At 40.5% G+C, this 22,815-nt stretch overlaps 1 protein-coding gene across 3 annotated transcripts in view; it reads right to left on the reverse strand.

The window, feature by feature from the left end:
* Window positions 1-723: 723 nt before the first annotated feature.
* EMSY (EMSY transcriptional repressor, BRCA2 interacting) overlaps window positions 724-22,815 on the reverse strand; it is a 41,284-nt gene continuing 19,192 nt past the window's right edge. Inside the window, exons 9-21 of one of the 3 annotated variants that reach the window (XM_086622254.1) lie at window positions 21,838-22,146; window positions 19,524-19,673; window positions 17,879-18,052; window positions 14,946-15,082; window positions 13,247-13,420; window positions 12,101-12,299; window positions 10,819-10,983; window positions 10,431-10,589; window positions 8,658-8,717; window positions 7,438-7,592; window positions 5,083-5,646; window positions 3,645-4,151; window positions 724-2,102 (exon numbers count right to left, since the gene is read on the reverse strand). In XM_086622254.1, the coding sequence (XP_086478380.1) occupies window positions 1,908-2,102; window positions 3,645-4,151; window positions 5,083-5,646; window positions 7,438-7,592; window positions 8,658-8,717; window positions 10,431-10,589; window positions 10,819-10,983; window positions 12,101-12,299; window positions 13,247-13,420; window positions 14,946-15,082; window positions 17,879-18,052; window positions 19,524-19,673; window positions 21,838-22,146 (2,948 nt within the window). In that variant the 3' untranslated portion in view covers window positions 724-1,907. Of the gene's footprint in view, window positions 2,103-3,644; window positions 5,647-7,437; window positions 7,593-8,657; window positions 8,718-10,430; window positions 10,590-10,818; window positions 10,984-12,100; window positions 12,300-13,246; window positions 13,421-14,945; window positions 15,083-17,878; window positions 18,053-19,523; window positions 19,674-21,837; window positions 22,147-22,815 lie in introns of those variants that run through there. The other 2 variants (XM_086622261.1, XM_086622269.1) reach the window with 2 other exon arrangements.

A 22,815-nucleotide genomic window follows, 5' to 3' on the forward strand; every position in this document is an offset into this window, starting at 1 on the left:
TTAAATAAAAGCTCCCAAACAACCATCAAAACCTGAACCATCTAGAACGGTGTACTGGTAGGGCTGTTGTTTTTTAACTAAAGAAAGAAATATGGTATATTTCATTTCGTATATATGATTCTCTTCCATCCTGAGCACTAAGTACAGCAGAAACCAAACCAATACCTACTCCAACATAAAGGTAACGTAAAAATAATTAGTTTCCTAACCCACTACTCCAGCGTTTGCATGTGGAATTTATCAAGACACTTCTCCATCATAATAAACTAGATTATTTTGGAACTAATGCTGATGGAAAAGAAAATGGGGGGGGGAAGTGTATGAAAGTCATGGGGACTTAATTTCTAAAATAACTGGTGAGATGATAAACCAACAGCACCATCTAGGGTTCCTGCGTGTTCTTGCATAGGTGGGTAGTCAGGACAAGGAAGATAAATTTTTTTTTAGGTTTTGTATTTTCAGTTTGAGTTGCTCTAGTTGGAATTTAATCTTAACTACAATATGAACAGTAAAATCACAGCTTAAAAAAAAAGACTGACGCAAAAAGCTGTATTAGACTTTGGATGAAATCTACTTACAGTAGTACTTGAGCACCAAAAAGTGGGCAGTTAGGCTGATAGATGTATGTACAATTAAATGATATGTCAAAGTCTTAAAATGCTTAGTTATTTATAATGAAATCTATACAAAACAGTTAAAAACGAGTTTTTATATACATTTGGAAAAAAAAAAAAAGTATTGTCTTCATTAGCAGAATGTATTAAAACTGGTTTTCTTCTCCCACCTGAACCCAAACCTCTCTCTGTGGCTTGTAACTGTCACAAAAACCCAACGTATTGCTTCGACAAGCCAAGTCATAAGGCTAATTTCTGAAACCTACCACTGTATACCGATTTATTATTATTTTTTAAGCTTTGAAACTCCCAAAATGGACACTTTAAAAACAGCATGTAAGAGTAAAATACAGGTTTGGTTTTTTTTAAAAGCCTTAGCTCACTTCTAAATTCAGAGGTTCAACTTTGAAAGATGCTGAACCGCTTATCCCCAATTTTGAAAAACTCATTTATAGCAAAATACACCCCCCCCACCCCATTTGTATTAGAATTAACACACCTGCCTGTTTCACAGGAACTTTTTAAACAACTTGGCCTCACTTTAAATTTTATATTTAAATAAATAATCAAAGATTAACTAGAGTAGATGAGCATTTCCTGTGCTTATGGCACAAAGAAATGCCTCATACACCGTCATCCTACTTCTTGTAAAGCATGAAAACAAAAATCTACTAGCAAATCCACTTTGCTACCAGTTAGTGATTTTGCTTATTATTTCCAAACATTCACCAACAAGAATTTTAAAAAAATAAACTATATTTTTCGGCTTATGAAAAAATCTGAACTCTAAGTGAGCACAAGTGCAAGAAAGCTAACCAATTCCAAAATTCCTGGGGCTTTTCCAGCACTGTCAGAGACACTTTTTTCTCTCACATGCTATTTAAAAATACAAATATTTATTAAACATTTTCTTTTTTTGATGGTGTTTTGCTCAACAGCTAACAAAAAGACACAGCAAAATAACAATCCCTTTTCACTGAAAGCTGTTTCATTATCTGGGCAAGGGCTTCAATAGCACGAGCTGTAGAATTCGCTGCAGATTTGCTTTTGAACAGGAGAACATTCCACTGTCACAGTTGGACTAAATCTTGGTAACTACTTTTCTTTTTTTTAAAAAACAATTTTTAAGATGCAAGCCTTTTGCAATACCGTCTTGTTAAAACACACTGATGCTTCAAGGGTCCAAAGAACGACTCTAATAGGCAAAGTGCTCTAAGACATCACAATACGAGGGCATCTTGGATACTCAAAATCCCCAAAACATTTTAAAGTGCACTCCAGTGTCCCAATTCCTTAGGATTGTTCAGCAGAACTTCGAGAGGGGCTGAGCTCAGTGCCGTCCTCAGTGCTACTGTCCACATCTCGCTCCACTGCCGTCTCCTCGTCGTCGAGGCGCTGACTGGTGAAGTTGTTGAGCTCCAGGAGCCCGCTGGGTTCCACTACCACATTGGAGCTGGAGTGACAAGGGATGGAATAGTGAGGGATAGTCTGAAAGAAAGAAAAGATTTCAGACTTTACAAAAATACAATATATTGTATTGTATACAAAAATTCTGAGAGCTGCAGCAGCACAGAGGCTGAGGAAACCCAGCGGATCTGAGCTATTTATTTCTGCTTATACTCTCATAGGTTCTTAGAAACTAAACCTACAACTTTTACAACTGAAATTCTGGGCAGTATTTTACTTTTGAAACAGCTCGTAGCATGCCACAGTGACAAACAATACAGATTCTCAAAATATACGGATTTGAAGTAAAACAGAAATCTACCTGTGTCTATTTAGGGAAATGAGGACTAAAAATGAGTACAAAAGTGATGATTTCTATAAAAGTGAAGTTAGCTGCAAGGAAGATTTTGACAAAGTAGCATGGAAAATTTGAAAGCTCTGTACACAAATTATCTTCCACACCAGAAGCGTTTTCACTGTAACACAAACATAATACACAATAAAACCATTTCAATCCACACTACCATTTGTGTGAACACACACCATGCCAACTCGTCTACAAAGATTCATATTGTACCACCACGCGTCCTCGGATGACTTAAATACTTCCTCAGCTGACATTCTGACCGTGTATGACATCATACAACATCATATTTCAGACAGTAAAATCAATGAAAATATCAATCATCAGTTAAGCAATGACTCGAAGCATTCAGGCTAAAGATCAATAGTCATTTTATCTCAGAAGTGGCAAGACTGGTTATAAATGAAGTTTTCTTCTGAATCCAGACCTTATTTGCTGAACTTTCGCAGTAAGTAGAATCCCACTACTTGATTTTTTTTGTGCTAATTTTATGCTCAGAGGTAACATTAATAAATATAATAAAAAAACTCTAGAATATAGTTTCACAGTAAGTGTTGAAAGTTCCATTTTGAAGCATTTCAAATAAAAGTACTTCGTAAAATTAGATGAGCTCGGCTTGTTTTCCTAAGAGAAAAAGAAAGGAGGAAACCAAGGACACAGTGAATGATACTGGAGAGGGACTTTTTCCAAGGGTTTGTAGTGACAGGACACGAGGCAATGGCTTTAAACTGAAAGAGGGGAGATTTAGATTGGATATAAGGAAGAAATTCTTCCCTCTGAGGGTAGTGAGGCACTGGCACAGGTTGCCCAGAGAAGCTGTAGATGCCCCATCCCTGGAAGTGTTCCAGGCCAGGTTGGATGAGGCTTTGGGCAACCTGGTGTAGTGGAAGATGTCCCTGCCCATGGCAGGGGGGTTGGAACTAGATGATCTTTGAGGTCCGTTCCAACCCAAACCATTCCATGATTCTATGATCTTTGAGGTCCCTTCCAACCGTAACCATTCTATGACTCTATGATACAGCGCTAGAGAAACTCGAGCTCAACTTCAGAAGAATTACACATTTTAAAACTGTAATCCATTAGAAGCATAAGAGTAGGAAAAAAAAAAAAACTAGGGAAGGAAAACAAAAACACTCGGACATCGATCAGTTGCTATCATCAAGTTAGACACAAGTCTGCTCTGCTCAACTTTTGCCTCGTTTGCTCCGGCCTTCTCTTACCTGGATAACAATTTCTGATGAACTCTCTTCAGCTTTCTTTTGTGACATATCCTGAACGTGTACAAACTGCTTTGTTGTAGGCATTCCTTGTGCATCGAGTTTCCTCTCTGGTAAAGCAGGACCAACAGCAGGAGGACTTGAACTGGATCCCGTAGGCGTCTGTTGCTGGGGGATGGAAGTTGCCGTCATCCCTACCGCGGTCCCCCTCGGCACCTGGGTACACGGTGACGGCTCTGCTTCGCTAGCCAGTTTACTAGTGGGCATGGCCTTGTCTGGGGGATCCACTACCGTATGTTCTACGTTTGTATCAATCTGAGCTTCCACCACAGACACTCTCAAAACATCCGCTGTCTTCGCGGAGGCCTGCGTGGGAAACAGGCTGGCAACCGGCAACGCCAGTTTGGGCACGCAACTGCCACCTGCTACCTTTGAAACAGAAGGAGGCTGACGCCCCTCAAAAGTTATCTTTGTAACAGTGGATCCTTGCGTTTTAATTGGATGCTGCACCTGAAAATCAAATTTTTGTTGTGCATGTTACAGCTAGACTTTCTTTACTCTTTTTTTTTTTTTTTTTTAATTGAAAAATCTAATCAATATTTCCAAGGACAGTATGGCACAAACAACATACTTGCTATTAGGAAGACAGTTGAAACTCAGTGTTTTAACAAAGGAATTCGCAATGATATAGTTAACAGTTAATTGAAGCCTGGGGAAAAGCAGCTTTTTAGGCTGCTAGATAAGGATTGTAGCAGTATAATACCACAGCAGCCTCGTTTTCCTTTGGGATTTACATCCCCATGTGATGTTTGTAAACCCTCTTGTTTTCACATGGATTCCTGAAAGGGCCAAAAAAAAAAATAAAAAAAATTGTACTTTTCTGGAGTTAAAATACTTTTTTTTTTTTCCACATCCCTCAGTCTTTACATTTTCCCCTCCCAAGGAAAAAATCAAATTACTCCTGTACATGAAAGCCACAGAACTTCAGGAAGATGTAAAGTACAAAGGAAGACGTACAATGGAGAGCCTTAGGAGACTGACTGCAGTGCACTCATCTTTATTTCCACAGAAATAAAAAGTGCTACGGGAACGGAAATTAATAACGGGTCATATCTAAAAATTAAAAGAAAATAGTTAGGGACAAATTCCATGCACCAGTGGTGGCAGAAATTCATAAAAACTGTCCAACAAAACACGCTTGTGAGCTCTATGGATTTTTTTTTTTTTTTTCCCCTATAACACGTGCTCACGTGCTTCTCTTTCCCAGTGTCAGCCTTCTGGCGGGGTAATTAATACCAGCGGAATGAGGAGTTCTCTCTTGCCAGGACAAAACACTGCTACAGCGACAGGGTTGGTGTTTTGATTTTTTTTTTTTTTTTTTAAATTTTTTTTTGCCTTGGAACAGCGACGTGTATTTTGCATGCTATCAATATTCCGTTACCTGGCTTGCTGGCTGTTTCTCTGAAGAGGCAGGTAGCTGCATTTGACTCTGGGGGGGTTGGGGTTGCACGTAGATTTTTTGTGCCGTTGGTGCCTGTTGCAGTTTGGGCAGCTGCTGCGTGGTTTTTACTGCAAGCACCTGTACTACAGTTTGCTGTGGCTGTGCCACTAAGGTAGGGAGTTGCCTTTCTTTGGCCACCATGTGGTGTGGGGGGTGCTGTGCATCTGGTTTGGTCTGTGCTTGCTCTTGCTGCAGGGGGGTCAGCTTTTGATGTCTTATAGAAAGCTGGGGCATTTGTGGGAGTTTGTGCTGGATTTGATCGGCCTGCAGGTGGATTGTCTGCTTCTGCTTAGTCTGGAAACACTGCAGAGTTTTCACTTGCAGTTGAGTCTGTTCCAGCTGTGGCTGACTCAGTTTTTGCTGTTTTTGTGCCTGCGATTGTGTCAGGGCAGATCTGTAAAACAGGCCAGTCTGAGGATCTAAGGTGTCCATCTCTTCCACTTCGCCTTCCTCAGTTCCGAGTTGCTCACTGTGTTTGGTAAATGCAGTGTGACTGCTTAAGGCCTTAAGAAGAAGAAGTTAGAGCAAGTTAGTAAAGAGAAATGAATTCTAAGAATATATAACCTAAAAATATTTTTTTTTATGTTTCAACTGGACTACTTCAACTTATTTTACCATTACAGACTCCCAACTCATGTACAAAAAGACACCCTGACATGGAGATTCCGCAGTACGCAAGCAATCAATAGCTATTTTTATCATGTTGAGATGTGGTACGTCTCTATGTGACAACATTAACTGCCTTAACTAATCCTCAGCAGAGATTATGTAGCACTCGTGCGTGTCAGACAAAGGTTCAAAGCATGGCAGTTGGATATGAAGCAGCAGGGATTCGCAGGCGGTTCAACCAGTAGTTCCTCATTAAAGCCAGAGTATCTCTGCACAGTAAATTCTTATTCTGCCTCTTGAGAGTCTAGTCATCTTCTCCATGATTTCTGCTGTAGCTCCCCATATGCCTACAGTCTACCCTGTTTCAGCAGAGATCCTCTCTTCTCCCTCCTTCCTCAAAATTTTACTTCAATTTTTCTTGGGCATTGCACAAACATTCATTTTTCTGAGGGACTGGAGGAAGCAAGAGATCTACGTTACTATGCTTCGCATACCACAGTATAAACGTATTTATTCATGGCCTTAGCAAGATGAATAGATGCCTACAGGAAAGAGGGAGAAGGACTTTTTACAAGGGTGTGTAGTGACAGGACAAGGAGCAATGGCTTTAAACTGAAAGAGGGGACATTTAGATTAGATCTAAGAAAGAAATTTTTCACTCAGAGGGTGGCGAGACACTGGAACAGGTTGCCGAGAAAAGTTGTGGCTGACCCATCCCTGAAAGTGTTCAAGGCCAGGTTGGATGAGGCTTTGAGCAACCTGGTGTAGTGGAAGGTGTCCCTGCCCATGGCAGGGGGTTGGAACTAGATGATCTTTGAGGTCCCTTCCAACCCAAACCATTCTTTGGGGCAGCCTACTCCAACACCTGTGAAAAAACACTCTGAAGTGGGCCCACAACCCTAACACAGTACCCTCCTGGTCCACAGCTGAACTTCCCAGGAGTTAAAGCACTGCAGAGCTCAGCAGCTCTTGAACAAAGACCTCGGAATGGCTTCAGTAAGATTTCACCACAAGCCACACGGTTTGTTTGAAGTGTTTAGGAGCCTCAGAGTATCGGTCTAACCATGATCTTACTTTTTGATTCAGAGAAGTTTGCTTATTCGTAAACTAAAGCCCTCAAACAAAAATGACACTGTGTGCTCTGTGTACCAACCAGATTCTTCTTCCTCCCTTTTCCCCCTACACCAACATAAATGAAAGAGCCCAAGCCCTTGCAACACAAAATACAGAGAAAAGCAGCTTGTCGCTGTTGAAGAGATGACATACAGACAGCAAGAACTCCTCTAGCAAGGACTATCTTTTCCACAGTGGTTGCTAATACCTCTTACTTAACAGTCTCAAGCAATCTCATTAACTGCTTCCCTTTTATCCCACCACCATCACAACAGGCAACATTAAAATTGTTAATTTGCCCTTACACTTAGCGTTTTCAGTGGCAGCAACAGGACATACTCATTCTCAGGGATGCCCCATCCCTGGAGGTGTTCAAGGCCAGGTTGGATGAGGCTTTGGGCAACCTGGTGTAGTGAAGGGTTTCCCTGCCCATGGCAGGGGGGGTTGGAACTAGATGATCTTTGAGGTCCCTTCCAACCCTAACCATTCTATGATTCAGAACAAGCCCTGGTCCTATCTAATTCATACAGCTTCCTGCTGTTTGTAGACTGTTGGGAGAAGAAAAGGTACAACCTGCTGCATGATATGGGTAATCGCGCCCGTGGAGGATGCAGGGATGGATTTCACCACGACAGAAGTCTGCGTTGCTGTCTGCGACTGGGCCACGTGCTGCAGCAGAGTCCTCTGGGGCTGAGATGACTGTTGGTGGGGCTGGGACCGGTGGCTGACTGGAAGAAAAAAGGTCAGTGGCACTTCTCCAGAACCAACTGCAGTAACTTCAACTATTCGCCTGGCATTTAAGCTTCAACTGAAAGCATATACGAGTGAAATAAAGATCTGAGTATGAAAAACCATCTTTTACTTTATGCTAGCTTCAACCTTAAAGAGTAGATCTATTCTGAGAAGCCTCTTCCAAGTAGCAACTCAGGGGCTTTGCTTTTGCCTGTTTCCTGAGTAATCAGCACTCAGTCCAAACCTCCTCTGGCTTCCCTCTCCCAGCACACCAACGTGGCAAGCAGAATTTATACTCCATATTCAGCTGGGTTCTTTATACAGCACCAGCATAACACTGTAGAGCACAAGTCATTTTGTGGTTTTTACACCGTTGAAAGCACCTGCATAATTGACTGCAATTAAGAACAGCAAGCCTTGCTCACTGAATTTCTGCCACTGAGAAACTACAAGAAATACTCTCCAGAGCACAGGCTAAATTTGAAAGATCAGCAATTAAAAAAAAAAAAAAAAAGTTTGGGTATTATGAAAGTCGAGGTCGATCAGAAAGCACAGACCAAAAACCAAGAGACCTTGTCACGGGTCTACGTCACTTTTTAGAACAGACCCAGCAAGAGCTATGGAGCTATGGTGATGGCTCTGTAATTAAACAGTGGATTGACAGAGAAATGATCTTCTGCTGAGAAAAAAAAACCCCACACAAACCATTCTATATTGCAGTCACGGGTAAGACATGAATCTAAATTACTTTGTGCCTGTCCATACTAATATGTAAATATTTGCTTTAATTACCTTTTTAGTTACAAAATAATTAATAGCGGAAGGAGAACAAGCAAAGTTTAAATTCAGTTGTAAAATAAAGTTAAAAAGTTTCTAGTGACCTTCCTGAAAGTTAAAAGAAAGGTCACATTTTGAATTAACACGATAACTTTACTTTTCCACTCCAAGAAAGGAGTTGGATTATATCAATACCGGCCTGCATGCTGTGCCAGATCCGTCGTGGATATCCCCCAACAGCTCCTGCACAATTGAAAACTTCATTTAAAAATAAAGTTTCTAACCTATATGGTTGTGCAGATATTCTTCCGAATGTGAACCAATACAGTGCTGTCTTCCTGAGTCTGCAGACAGACAAAAAACGGTGACACTAAGACGTGTGAACCGCTCCCTTCATCTCACGAGGAAGCACATGCTGAATCCCAGCTCCCACGTGGAGTGTGCCTAATCCTTTGGTGCACGCAGGAGATTTCACAACAGGTTATGGACTGTTTAGCAGAATTTAGAATTTTTTAGAATTTTTAGCAGAAAATACAGCTATGTGGACTACTGATGAATCCTGAGCAGTACAAATGAAAACAAAACCTCAATTACCTGCATTCCGTGGCAGTGTTCACAGAAACTGGGGGAAGGGACAAAAAAATCTAGGAGCAAATTAACCAGTTTTGTGCTGTAGCAGAAACTGCTGCTAGCTGACCCACAGCAGCCTGCATTTCTCTGGTAGATTCCTACTTTTCAGCTCAAGGCTTATAAAACCCCCAGTATTTCACGTAGCAATCACAGCTCAAGGAAACTTTTAACTTTGGTACTTTGTAGGGCTTCTAAGCTGCAGAAAAGGACTTCAGCCTACAAAGACAACCACTGTAATTCCCCATCCTCCCTGCACAGGGCCCTATTTTCCATTAACTTTTACAGTAAGACACAGCAAAAACTGGAACCTTGAACAGAAGCTCAGTGCACGGTATCTGTGCCAGTGAAGATAACTGACTGGTAATTGCAGATCACTTTAACACTATTTATTGTACTTTTGAGTTTGTTTTAAAAGAGATCCAAGGGAATATGACTCAAACATGCAAAATTGAAGCCAGATACAGTAAGTGTTACTTAAAAGAGTAACAATAATATCCCCCTCCAGCTCCAATTTCACACAACTGAAATTTAGACCGTACAAGCGATGGGAGCACGGGGAGGAGGTACAGAGCAGGCAAATGAAAAATGAAAACACCAGATTAGACATTTCACACTAAAACCACTAGAGTTACAAATATGTAGCTACATAATTTAATATAATCAAGTTTTACTCTTCTTTTCCAATGTGGATTTCCAACACGTTTTTGCTTACATTTTCCAAATAAAGCAGAGAGACCAGTAATGTGGACTTCAGACATTAAAATGGAAAACAGGTAATTTGATCCTCTCATGTATGTAGGGGAAGGGGCTCACACCGAGTATTCTGGGGTAGCAGGGAGCATCAGAGAGACAAGGGAGGCAAGGACTTACACAAAACGGACAATCAGATAGGAGGAGTCAAGAGTTTAAAAAAGTTAAGAGCTGAATCTCAACATTAATGTCAATTTGAATTATTTATTTGTTTAAAAAGTGCAAATTTATCAGCTCAAAGCCTTCTAGAAAATGAAGAAACTGGGGACTATATTAGCATGCTAAATGCACACCTGGCTCAAAACCCCACTTAGTGCTGCTGGTAAGCAAGTAACGTTTTGCAAATATAGGTTAAACTAACTCAAAGTCTGACTCCTCTCAGTATGTACAAAAAACAGTGTTCAGTTCCTGTAACTTCATTTTCTACTTTTTCCTTATTAGACATTTTCCTTAAAGACAAATGGGACAGCCTGTCCTCTCCATCAGATCAGGAAACATAAAATCTGTTCAACTAGGACGTCTCGAAGCAACAACCCTTAGTTTGAGTTAGAAACATTCTCCACTATGCCCCAGAAAACCAGATGCAATCTCTGTCCCTTGCGCAGGGTCTCGAGAGTAGAAGAAAAGACTCATTTCCTCTACGAAAAACCCACCATCACACTACCTTAGTCACTTACCAGTTGTGATATATTCAGCAACTAATTCCGACTCTACTACAGCAATTGAAGGACTTTCTGGGGAATGCCTCTTTTCTTGGGTCATCTGGATTGGGACAGCCATCTGGCTCAAGTCAATCGTAGGCTGCCTTGGCTTCGATTCTAACTTTTCCTTCACTGCTTTAGAAGAAAGGAAAAACCTAAAATAAACCTCCAAAACAAAATAAACCTCCAATACAAATGCAAAAGTTTAATTACATACATAGTGAACATTATATAATACATTCAAACAAACTGTTACAGGATAAGAAGAAAGGAATCAAGTTGATTCAGGATAGTTTCAAACTGCTGCTTAAGCAAGTACTAAAAGCTTTGAAATTCTCCTAAACAATCGCGTGCGTTTTCACACCTGTTGTCTGCTGAAGTTCCAGCAAAGCTTTTATCGTGGAAGTAGCTGACTGAGATTCACTGGATACATCCTGGTAGATTATCGTAGGGCTTGTATCCACAGCAATTTCATGTTCTGACCAATCTTGACTTCTCGAAGCAATCACATGGACTACGGGCTGAGAATCTGTTTGCAAAAGAACAAAGGCACATCAGGTCATCACAGAACCATTTGGGGTTGGAGGGCTCTTGTCCAACCTCTTGCTTTAAAGCAGGACAATAGCTCAAAAACAGACCAAGCTACTCGTTATCCGTTAGTGTTTTGAACACTGCCAAGGACACACTCTCTTGTTCTGCAACACTTTAGTTTTTATTACAATTGACTGTTGAAGTAAAACACTGCTCATGTTACCAACAGTTTCCAGCCAAAAAAAGATCCTATATTTTACTTGTTTGTAAAAGCTTTGGTTTGAACAATCAAAGTTCAGCAGGTTTCTTTGTATGCTGAATTTGCCTTGGACTGAGCTCTTTTTCAGAAGGTTTTAGCAGTTCAGGTGATCAACATGTGATTCAGCACCCTGAATTAACAGCTCCTAAATTTTAAGTTTGTTGACTCTTTAAAACTTTGTAAAATTTACTGAAAATGAAATACAGATGAACAGTTACAGAATAATATTGAAAATGTGACTAAAGGCTTATAAATAAATACCTGTTTCACCGAAAGACATCTGCTTTTATTTAATGCAGTGATACACCCTATGGTCACTCCTGACTGAAGGCTGTGGTTTTTTTTAAGCCCTATTGTTTACCCTTCTCTACCACATAAGAGCAGCTGCATCCATACCATGGCCTGAAGCCACAGCATCCTCAGCAGCACTGAATGCCTGATATGTCCTGATGCACATGTATGTGCCCATAAAAGAACCCAAATTTATGTTGGTCACACGACAGCTTTCAGTCACGCAGCGGAGAGATGCTTCAATACACTCAAAAACCCAAACCTACTACACTGCCTACCTCCAGCAGACTCCCCCAAAACAGGGAACACGCTGCAGGCCACAAGAATTGGAACAGCAAGTCAGAGCCCAGAAAGAAACCATTATCTCTGCTTTTCACGTAGGAAATGGAAGGCATTTAGTAAATAGCTCATAAAAGGTAAATAAAGCCATAAGGGAAGTGAGCAGTGTCACTCACTGCAAACAGACTGGGTAAAAACCTGTGCTAAAAGGAGACACGCTGAGTTACATGAAGCTAGCTAGCACGCTTGGGAGACAGTCCATATTTTATGGGACACCAATACGCACCTTGGGAGCTCTGGGAGGACTCTGTAGAAGAAGAGCTGCTGTCAGTGTAGGTTTGTGGTTCTTCTTTCACTTCTGGGAGAGCCGAGTTTCCTGTCTCTGCTACCCTTGACGCCTGCTGTAACGTTTCAGTCACCAACTGCCTAGTTTGTTCACTCACAACTGTTGCTTGAAACGTCACTGGCTTTGGTTTTATGAGAACCTAGTCAGGAAGATAAATTTTGTGTACGGTAAGAGCGCTCAAGAAAACAGATCTGAGCAATCAGAGTAGAGGGTGCCACTCAAACAGATCAACGTACGAGACCTACATAATATTTGTAATTTACTGAAAAAGTCTACCTGTAAATTCAGCAGCTCTGATTATTAAACCACAAAGCCCAAGTAAATGGCAATGCACAAGAATTGACTTGTCACTCAGTAATTTGGAGTACTTAACACAATAAACGACTAAACAGTCCTTTTTCAGGGCTGGATACAACTACGGTGTGACAAGAGAAAGCTACACAGTGAGCTGGAACATGCACTGCACTGATAAGGACAAGCACCCCTCTCCCGCAGCCCATAATACAGTCTTGAACAATCAAGACAAGCAAAATATTATACCTGATAAAAGTTTAGTTCTTTTAAATACTAAGTGCAACCAGAGGAAAAGCTGAAACTGAAAGCATCCAGAAATAAGCCAGATTCTCTGTAAACAGCTCCACCAACTACACAAGGTTGCAAGGACAACCTGGACATACATTAACCAAAAAATAACTTCAATAAAACCTCAGATTTGATAGATGACCTATGTCCAAACTATGCATCTTTTGTTTCTCATGATCTAGCCATTAGCTGGAAGACTTTAACAGGCATCTATAGCCATGACCAGACAGTTTCAGCTATGTAAGAGGGCCTAGTAAATCCTTTTGGCACGTAAAAAGGCTTAGGAAATCCTTTTGGCTTGCTCTAGGCCTCCAGAAACAGCTAACAAATGCAAACACTGTGCTCGAGAAATTAGAATCAAGGCCACCTCGTCACACCCCTGAGTCTCAATCCCCACAGACATACATTAACCCTGCAACAAATGTAGTAATACAGTGAAAAATTATTTACTTCCCATTCAAATTTAGGGGTACATTTCAAGACAGAAATGGGTCCTCACTGTACCTGCGTTTTCCCTTGCTGACCATAAACAATTTTAGTTGGGATGATTTTGGTGGCTGGCTGGACCGTGGACCCTATTCCTTTTGGCTGTGTAACAATCATTTTTGTGATGGGTCTTGTGGCAGTGATGATAGCAGGTTTTGCTCCTGCTGGCACTGCCTGAATAGTTTTCTCCCCCTGTAGAGAAGTCAAAGTTCAGAGGTTAACTTAGTGAAATTCTTCAGAAAGACCCACTTCTCTAAAAAATTACAGTTACAGGCGAGTGTGTGTACCATGAAATCAACCTGCTGCTGCTGCAACTAGACTCATCTGATACAAAACCCCAAACCTTCAAAGACCAAGAACGAAAAACCCTATGGCTTTGAATGGAAAAGCTACCAAAACCCCCTTTTCCATTATCTTTTGAGCTACTCTGAAGGGGTGAATACAAAAGAGTAACTAAAAGACACTGCTAAGTTTGTTTCAAGTTGCCTCAAAGAATTCATAGAAGTTGGAAATTCCCCTCAAATCCTTCACAAATGTTTTTTAAAAACCTCTTACTTCTATTAACACGACACCTACAAAACCTTGAATAGAGATTCTAACAAGAAATTATTTAAATATAGGTCTTTGTATCATCCTCATGATCAAGACATTAGTTATGTATGGACTTTTTTTTTGCTAAACTAAAAGTTCACTTATTTAAAAAAATGCAGATTCACAGGAAACATTTGATGTCGGAATAGTGCTGACATATGACTAGAGTCCTGAGAGCTTAAGAAGAGCAAAGACATTGAGCATGCTTTCTTTTAGCTCTGCACAGTAACAAATCAGATGAGGAACAACATTAGTTGCCAGTTCTCCCAGTATTCCTACCAACTAGCTGGAAATCTCAAGAACCATACTAGTTTCAGAAATATCATCACATTCTGATGGTTCCTACTGCGTAACATCACGAGACTTCCAATTGTGTGAAAATACAGCTTTGTACAAAACTAGGGAAGTTGAAAATCTCTAAAAAGTTCCTGAATGGTTTAAAAAACCCCTCCCTACTCAGCTCTGCTACTCAAGTAGACTTTTAAAGATTACACGATGAATGCATTAAATCTCCCAGTTCTATCTAGGAACAAAAAGCACATTCATAATTTTTATTTACTAGCACTTAGAGGCAAACCCACTTGAAGTTTGAAACTTGATTTTGCTTTTAGTACACATCAGGTCACCTAAAAAAAAATAATTCAACACTATACAACACTCAGGCACAGGATATTGCAGTGTTACACACCACATAAGTTGAAAAGGTGGTACTCTTACTGTGAAGTGTCTGTTTATTTCTGCTTTTTTATTGAAAGGATCAACAGCTGGAGATGCAAGTTTATAACACAGGACTGTGGTTCTCACTAGAGCACAAACACAGTAAGATTCTAGTCGTTTTCTTCTACTTAATACCTTCAGGATTACAAACCCATGAACTGCAGAAAAAGGGCAAGCTCTAAAGTTGTTGTTTTCCTTTAACTCTGAGAACATTTCCAGCTTGTTTAAGCATCTTTAATATCCTGCAAAACATACTTGCTTTTCAAACATCCCTGACATTAAAGCATGCTGTGTCTGTTAAGGAGCTCATGCAGTTTGCTTTCAAGAGGGACTTGAGCAGAATGAATGCAGCAGCCACCACACAGCCTGTCACTTAGCTACTGGTTTGAGACTCGAAACTCATCCTTACCCCAGCGTTCAACAGCGTTGTGACAACATTTTTGCCTGGAAGCCCTTGAATTGTAGTTCCTTTTCCAGTAGTCTTTTGCACAACAATCACGTTGGGTTTGGATGTCATTGGAATTGTAGTGATTTTGGTTGTAGTTCCTAAATTTTTGTGGGAAAAGAAATAACGTGCAGTTTATCACAGGTACATTTCCTTCTACTGTAGAAGCTGGTGAGCTATATAGGAATGGTTGTATTTAAATCTGACAGCACAAAAAACAAATAAAAAAAAGGGTAGCATCTGGAATGGGAATTGATGTCACTCAACTCTACGTACAAAGATTAGATGCCCACTCTACAAATTTTTTTTCCTACAGTAAAAACAGGCCTGCCCAGGACAGAGTAATTTATTTTATACTACGACAGTCAGCCCCTCCTTACAAATTACAGAGCAGACTAACACAGCTTTCTCCAGGTAACACGTCTGGCTTTTCAAAGGCTGGAATTAGGGGAGATAAGGACACCACTAACACTCAACTCAGGGTCCTATTTGCACAGACAAATATTCTTCTACAGATAATCTCAGTAAAAGAATCTATGTACCACGAAATCATCTCCGGTCAAGAGAAACACCAGCTCCTTCTGGCACTGGACTGTTGTATTGCAAGCAACAAGCAGTGGAATGATAAAAAGGAAAAAAGAAAAATATGCTATTGTTTTACAATCAGTTCTTAAAAGTTGAGTTTAAAAATATGGTGGTGTTTTTCTTTTTCTTTTTTTGAAGAGCTGTGTTGGATATTTCTGCTCCTCTTCCAGTACTGAATTAGTTCCATTCCCTGTATCAGGATTTGAATTACCTGCAGTGACAGGTAATTCTGGTGAGACCTCCACAATCTACAAGAGTACACACACCAACATGAAAGTCATCAGACCACCATTTCAATAACTACTCAGACAGCTTTTAGTCAATATCTTCCACTTTCTCCTTGAGAAAAGTACCACTCAGTCACAGCAGAGGTGCCAAGGATTCCTCTAGCCACCTTCCATCCATCAGTCATGGCTGTAGATACTTCACTACACACTTCAGATTAATAATTCCATTAATTCTGGGAAAGGGATGACATGCTGAGACAAGATCATGGTTTACTTAATTCTAGTGACTTCAAAGGCATGTGAAGACTGCTTCCTTGGCAAAAAAGAAACTAACCAACCAAACTAATGAAGTTCAACAAGGCCAAGTGCAAGGTCCTGCACGTGGGTAGGAGCAATCCCAAGCACAAGTACAGGCTGGGCGGAGAATGGATTGAGAGCAGCCCTGAGGAAAAGGAGTTGGGAGTGCTGGTGGATGAGACAGGCTGAGAGAGTTGGGGCTGTTCAGCCTGGAGAAGAGAAGGCTCCAGGGTGATCTTATTGCAGCCTTCCAGTACTTAAAGGGGGCCTACAGGACAGCTGGAGAGGGACTTTTGACAAGGGTGTGCAGTGACAGGACAAGGGGCAATGGCTTTAAACTGAAACGGGAGATTTCGATGGGATCTAAGAAATTCTTCCCTCTGAGGGTGGTGAGGCACTGGCACAGGTTGCCCAGAGAAGTTGTAGCTGCCCCATCCCTGGAAGTGTTCAAGGCCAGGTTAAATAAGGCTTTGAGCAGCCTGGTGTAGTGGAGGGTGTCCCTGCCCATGGCAGGGGGGTTGGAAGTGAATGATCTTTGAGGTCCCTTCCAACCCAAACCATTCTGTGATTCTATGAAACCACAAAAAAAACAATCCCCCCCCCAAAAAAAACACCAAAAAAAACCCCACTGTGAAACAACAACAACAGCAAACACCCTTTCCAAACTTGTTGTTTCAGGACAACTGTTATCATCCTTATCAAGACCAGCCAAGGGTTTCCCTGTAATAGCCAGTGCTCAAGAGAATACCACTTGCATTTGTGTACAAACTCACTAGTAGATATAGAAATCTTAGCAACTCATCATACCCACAACAGGTTAAAAAAAAGTTACCTGATCCCAAAGCAGCTACCCTATCATCCCTAAATACCATTGTGTAGAAATCAGGATCTGAAAAACTGACATACCTCTACCAGACTACACCCCAGAGTGGGTTTACTGGATAGTTCGTGCAGCACCTTCCAGTGACAGGAGCTGGCTGGTGCTAAGGTCTTTGCTAAGCACCAACAACAGGACCTCTGAGTAATATGAAGATACTACTAGACGGGATGAACAGACCCAGCAGGTCTTGCTGTACATATGCACCTAGTTAGGAAACGCAGCAGACCTCTGCATCAGCACTGTTAAAAGTCCAACACAGATGCCAAGAAGTTGTGACTGGTGGGAGTGTGGTCCTGAAGAGACCCTACGTTTAGAAGCTATACTGGTAGAGAGCATCAGGGTTGGTCAGCAGACTGAGGAAGACAAGCAGCAGGGTCTGCATGAGGCTGGGAGGAAAAACTTAAGTTAGAACACCGGGTACGGGAAAGACAGGCTGACACTGATAAAAGGAGAGCAAGACAGGGTGGTGACCGCACAGCTGAATTTAACACACACAGTTCATTTTTATTCTGGCTCTTTGGACATGCAGTGGAATAGAAAAGGGCAGCATTCAGATTATAAAATGCTTTAAACTGGGGATGATACAGTTTTCTGATCTTTCTGCCCTCTAACAGAGGACAATACAGTAATTCTCCTCCCCCACATTTCTCTCTTCCTCGCAGGCTTCCCTCATATTAGATGTTTCCTTCTTAAACACAAGAACTACTGCAATCCTTAAGAACACTTCTGTAACTTCTGCCCGTTATTTTCTTCATCCTCAGCTATTTTTCTTCTGAATTAACTTCTCCTCCAATAAAGGTCCTAATAATTATTACAGCATGTAACCCACAGAAAAGCCTTGAACAACCAGAGCAAGTCTAAAGTCACTTTTGAAAGAAGCCTTGATATCAAAGTATTCATATGCCTACCAGAAACAATATTACTGCTGATAATCTTCCCTCCCAGTGTAGCCAGTGATTTTGGTACTACGGTGATGATGCTCCCACTGGTAGTTTTCACGTAGGTAGCAGCCCCTGGAGTTCCAGCCATCCGAGCCCCTATAGAGGGGCTAACCGTTGGCCGGGTATATGTTGCTTGAGTTCCTGTTTCAAAGAGAGAACAAGAAAGTTCACTGTTAGAACATGATGCTCTACCAGCATCTGTGAAAAAATAAGTTAGTTTAGCAAAAAAGCATTAGACTTTATTCAGAGAGACCCCACGCTGCAATTTATGACACCACCCTTTACATTCTCCTAGTACTTTTTAAACCCACAGAGCAACATTCCAGTATATACCAACTTTAAATTAACGAAAGACTCTTCTGAAGTATTTTTCCAAACGTTCCATGACTGCTGTATTTTAATTCACGTCCTTGTGCCTAAGATTTTAATTTCCAATAGGTGTTTAGATTCTGCCTGTATGTTTGCCACTTGCTCCCTTAGATGCCCAAGAGTCAGGCATCTGATGACACTACCAGAACTGCTCCCTTCCTCTCTTGAAAGGCATCAATAATCTCGCTTTTCCTACATGACAAATTGTTTAAAAAGACCAGCACCAATGACTGGTCTAAATATCACACCAAGAGAAAAATATTACTTACAATGATAATGCAATTTTATGGATTTTTAGCATTTAGCAGTACAAAAGAAACCTCCTGACATGGTATAAATGTAGTTTTTTTTCAGACCTACTCCTTCTCAGAACGGAAACAGAACAAAAGAAACTTGCTCAAAAAATAATAATATCCCGTTCCGCTTGTACTGCTGCAGATAGGGCACTACAGACCTTAATTACTAAAGATCACAGAGCAAACCAGTTTGTTGTAATGAGAAAGCCATGTGTTCAAATCCAAGAGAGCACTAAACTAACTGCAAAACTGCTAAATTTTTTTTCGTGTACTTGTGAATGTTTTTGTGAAGTAATTAAAAAGTTAAAAAAAAATATTAACCATTATTTTATGCTAATATTCCCAATCTGTGTTAAAAGTTTAGGAAGTAAGTTCATTAGAGTTTTCTGAAAAACAGGATAAAGCTGCTTTTCAAGTTTCAAGTTTTCCTCATCCAAGTTTACAATCTGAACAGTCTGCCCTGCTTCTGATCTTTAATCGACAAGAAAAAAACCAAATACAATTAGATCCCCCAGAAAAACACTGGGAGTTTAAAATTCCTTTTTATGGAATTTTTATAAATTTTTTATAAATTCACTGCAAGACTATGAGCAAGTCATCTGTCTTTTAAAGTCCATAGATATCAAATAGGAATATGACCAACATGCTTGAGGTCCCTAAAGAGTTAAATTAATGTAAATCATCTAACATAAGGTGCTACAGAAGTGCAAAGTATCAGTATAAACTGCAAGAATAAACCCAGTGGGGAAGGAAGGATCATGTGTTTGTGTGCCAATTCAAAAAAGGTTCTAAGAGGAGTAAGAGAGCACTCAGTGCAAAAATCCTAATCCAGAATAAAGATTAAGAGGGTTGTGAATGTGCTTTTTTTCACCCTGATAAACCATGTGTGATCGATCACCTGCATGTCTGGGTTTACCCTCCCTTCCCTTCTCAGAGCCATAACTTACCAGTGGGAGTAGTGACCAGTTTAGTTGTCATGATAGTCCCATTACTGCTAACCACCATAATAGGTGAATTGCTACTGCTGGGCAAGGTCGCTGTAACTGGTTTGGGAAGGATTTTACTGGGCTGCACCTGTTGAGTGATTATTTTAACACCTAGGAAAGGAGAAAGGTCACTGTTAAAATACAGGCACGAAAAGTTACTTTGTGAAATGCTTTCTCAGACCAAGCCCTAGTGAGCAAGTAGCCTCACAAGGCTTCTATTCTGAGCCCATGTATTCCTGATCCTGAAAATATTTTTTTTTTTGTTTGAATTGTTTGGGTTTTTTTTTGCCTTTTTTTTGTTTGTTTTGCAAATTAACAAGACAGTCATCATCTTTGCCTTTCATGTGCCTGTTTCAATTCCCAGCCACTCCCACTGAGGCATGGGATTCCATTCCATCATTGGTTTGTTGTAGTGATTTTTAACCTTTTCTGGTCCGTTATTCAAAAAATTAAACGTTTCCCAGGAACTAACAGGTTACAACCAATACCAAATTGGTTCATATACCATGGACCACCTAAAAGTGAAATAGTTCTTCCTCAGTTTAGTCTGTAAATTCTGATATGTCTTAATTAGACTAGCTGAATTTCAATCCTCTCAATGAATTAAAAAAAAGCTTTCTGCACAAAGAGTATTAGTGGGTGTCAGGAAGCTATCTAGGGAAGGTGGCTTTACATAAACTGCTTTCTCTCCTCTTGATTTTTTGGTTATCCTGAAGTCACAAAGGAATTCAGCTGAAAATCAGCTCTGAGTATAATCAGCAAGAACAAAGGCTGAGGACACCCTAGGGTAGCAAGGATTCTGCTCCCTCGTTCTCGACTTGTGTAATGGAATGGGACCTCTGCGAGATTCACTTCCCAGTTGCAAACCAGGACAGTCATGTCACCTGCTCAAAAGTACATCCAGGACACTTGCATCTTACATGCTGTGCCACGACAAGGTAAACATACTTCACTGTGTTGGTCAAGTGCCTGAATTAATCCCATCTACACGTAAGGACTTATATTTGTACACAAATACTTCTAGGTGAACAATTTTGTCCACTTGGGACATGAAACATCCTCCAGAGATGTTTTCTTCTTTCTATGTTTACTATAAAAGCAGCACAGAGCAAGTAAGCTCCCAACTTAAATAAAGTAGGACAGGGAAATTGAAGCCTTTGCATCATCCAGACACAAAACTGGATAAAAAGCAAGCCTTTGTGAAAATTGATTCACATCTTCCAGAAAGAACAGGTATCAGTGATTCCAAAGAAACTTTAACCAAAAAGAACACTGAGCCTAAACCCATGGTGGAAGGTAAGGAGTGAAGGTCTTATGGATCAAATACATGACTGGAGGATGAAGGCCTCTGCCTTCATCAGTGCATATTTTCTCTCAGGCAATGGGCCTGTAATCCAAAAGGAAGTTTATCAAAGGACAGGAGTAGGGCTGTTTATTTTTTCATTCTATGCTCTATTTTAATTCTTCGATCTAAATAGTATGAATATAAAATACTAATTTCACTGACACGATTAACAGAAAATATAGACATAAAAATACTTTGCACTTTTATAGCACTTCTTCCTTTAGAAACTGGATAACTTTGCAAACATCACTTCTTACTACATCTTACGGGGAGAAGAACTGTATTCCACAGCAGAGTAGAGCCAACAGAAATATTACATGACTTGCCCAAAGTCAACTGAACGAATCAACGTTACAAAAAGAATCCAGTCCAACTTCAAGTCTCAGATCTAATTGTACTTGTTTTAACATGTACCTCAAAAGTAGATTTTGATTTCTGGACCCAAGAAAAGAATTAAAACATGGATAAAATTCTTTTTCCAGTTGACACAGCTGAACAGCTCTTGGATCTTCAGAAAATTGGGTGTCTTCCAGGTTTTCAATCACGTTACTTTTGAAGATATTTACATACCTTTCAATCTCTAAAGACAAAACATTTATTCCTAATGCATGGTCTGTGTACCTGAACCAAACAAGAATCACAGAATGTCAGGGATTGGAAGGGACCTCAAAGGATCATCTAGTCCAATCGCCCTGCCAGAGCAGGAAGAGTGACAGAACCAAATTCTTCAATTATTGTTAGCTGAAAACATTAAGACATCCTTCACTACCTACTTATGTCCAGATTTAACGCCAAATCCTGAACTCAGGGTTTGAACTCAGGAACCCATAGTTCCCCATGGGTATTTTGGGACAGGATTCTGCCCTACTTTCTCGAGTTGTGCTTAGACCTCACCGATCAGCAATATGACCCAAGATTAACTCCAGCTACCTGATTCCTGTTTGATCTGAATGGTGGGCTTGATGCCAGGTGGCAACTGAGACTGCTGTGGCTGCTGTTGAGCTACAGAAGACTGCACCAGCTGTTGCTGCTGCTGTTGTTGCTGCTGTTGCTGCTGCTGCTGTTGTTGTTGTTGCTGCTGCTGCTGTTGTTGGGCCTGTTGTATTTGGTGCAGCTGCTGTTTGGGGGACTGCTGATGTTGTTTGGGAAACTGTGCTAAGATCTGAGTTGGATTCCCAACCAAACCTTTTGGGGAAGGTAGTCTAGTAGAGGCAACTTTAATCGCTGATGTAGACACACCTGTGAAAGAGTAAATGGTTTAAGATTGAACAGTGCAACACGAAAGAAGTACTGCCATTTCCTAAACACTTTAGCACTTAAACTGTCTTTACTACTGAAAAATGCGTAGATATACATGACTAAAAAAAGCTCCCACACAGCAGAAGTGCCCTTTTCAGAGGCAAGGGAGCTTTATACAGACTTTCAATGTAGTAGTAGAACAGCAGCTAATGGGAAGACCATAATCCCAGCCTACCCTCCTGCACCTTTTGTAGTACAAATAATTCACAAATATATTCAAAGCCTGATTCTTTAAGCTTCAAAGCAGCAAAACATTTATGGTGAAAATCATGACTACAAAATTAGGATATGAGGATGACAAACATCAAACCCACCAACATGAGAAAGGAGTATCTGCTAGTGACTGCAATGTTATTTTAAAAGAATAAAGGAAATAATGGTATGTAATTTAGAAAACTGTGGAACAAACATTTTTTGTGCTGATAGGTTAGGTTATCTGACAAATAATAAAGTGATTAAAACAAGTGTGCAGCAGGGTGGAAGGACAAAGTTCCCAAATAAATCTTAGTTATTTCTGTCATTCTCTCACACAGTTGTCACAACATTTCCAGCAAAATTTGGCTTCATCTGTCATTCTAAACTGCACATTCATAAGCACCAAAAAAGACA

This window comes from Tauraco erythrolophus, chromosome 1 (genome assembly GCF_009769465.1).
Source record: "Tauraco erythrolophus isolate bTauEry1 chromosome 1, bTauEry1.pri, whole genome shotgun sequence".
In the NCBI taxonomy this organism is placed as follows: domain Eukaryota; kingdom Metazoa; phylum Chordata; class Aves; order Musophagiformes; family Musophagidae; genus Tauraco; species Tauraco erythrolophus.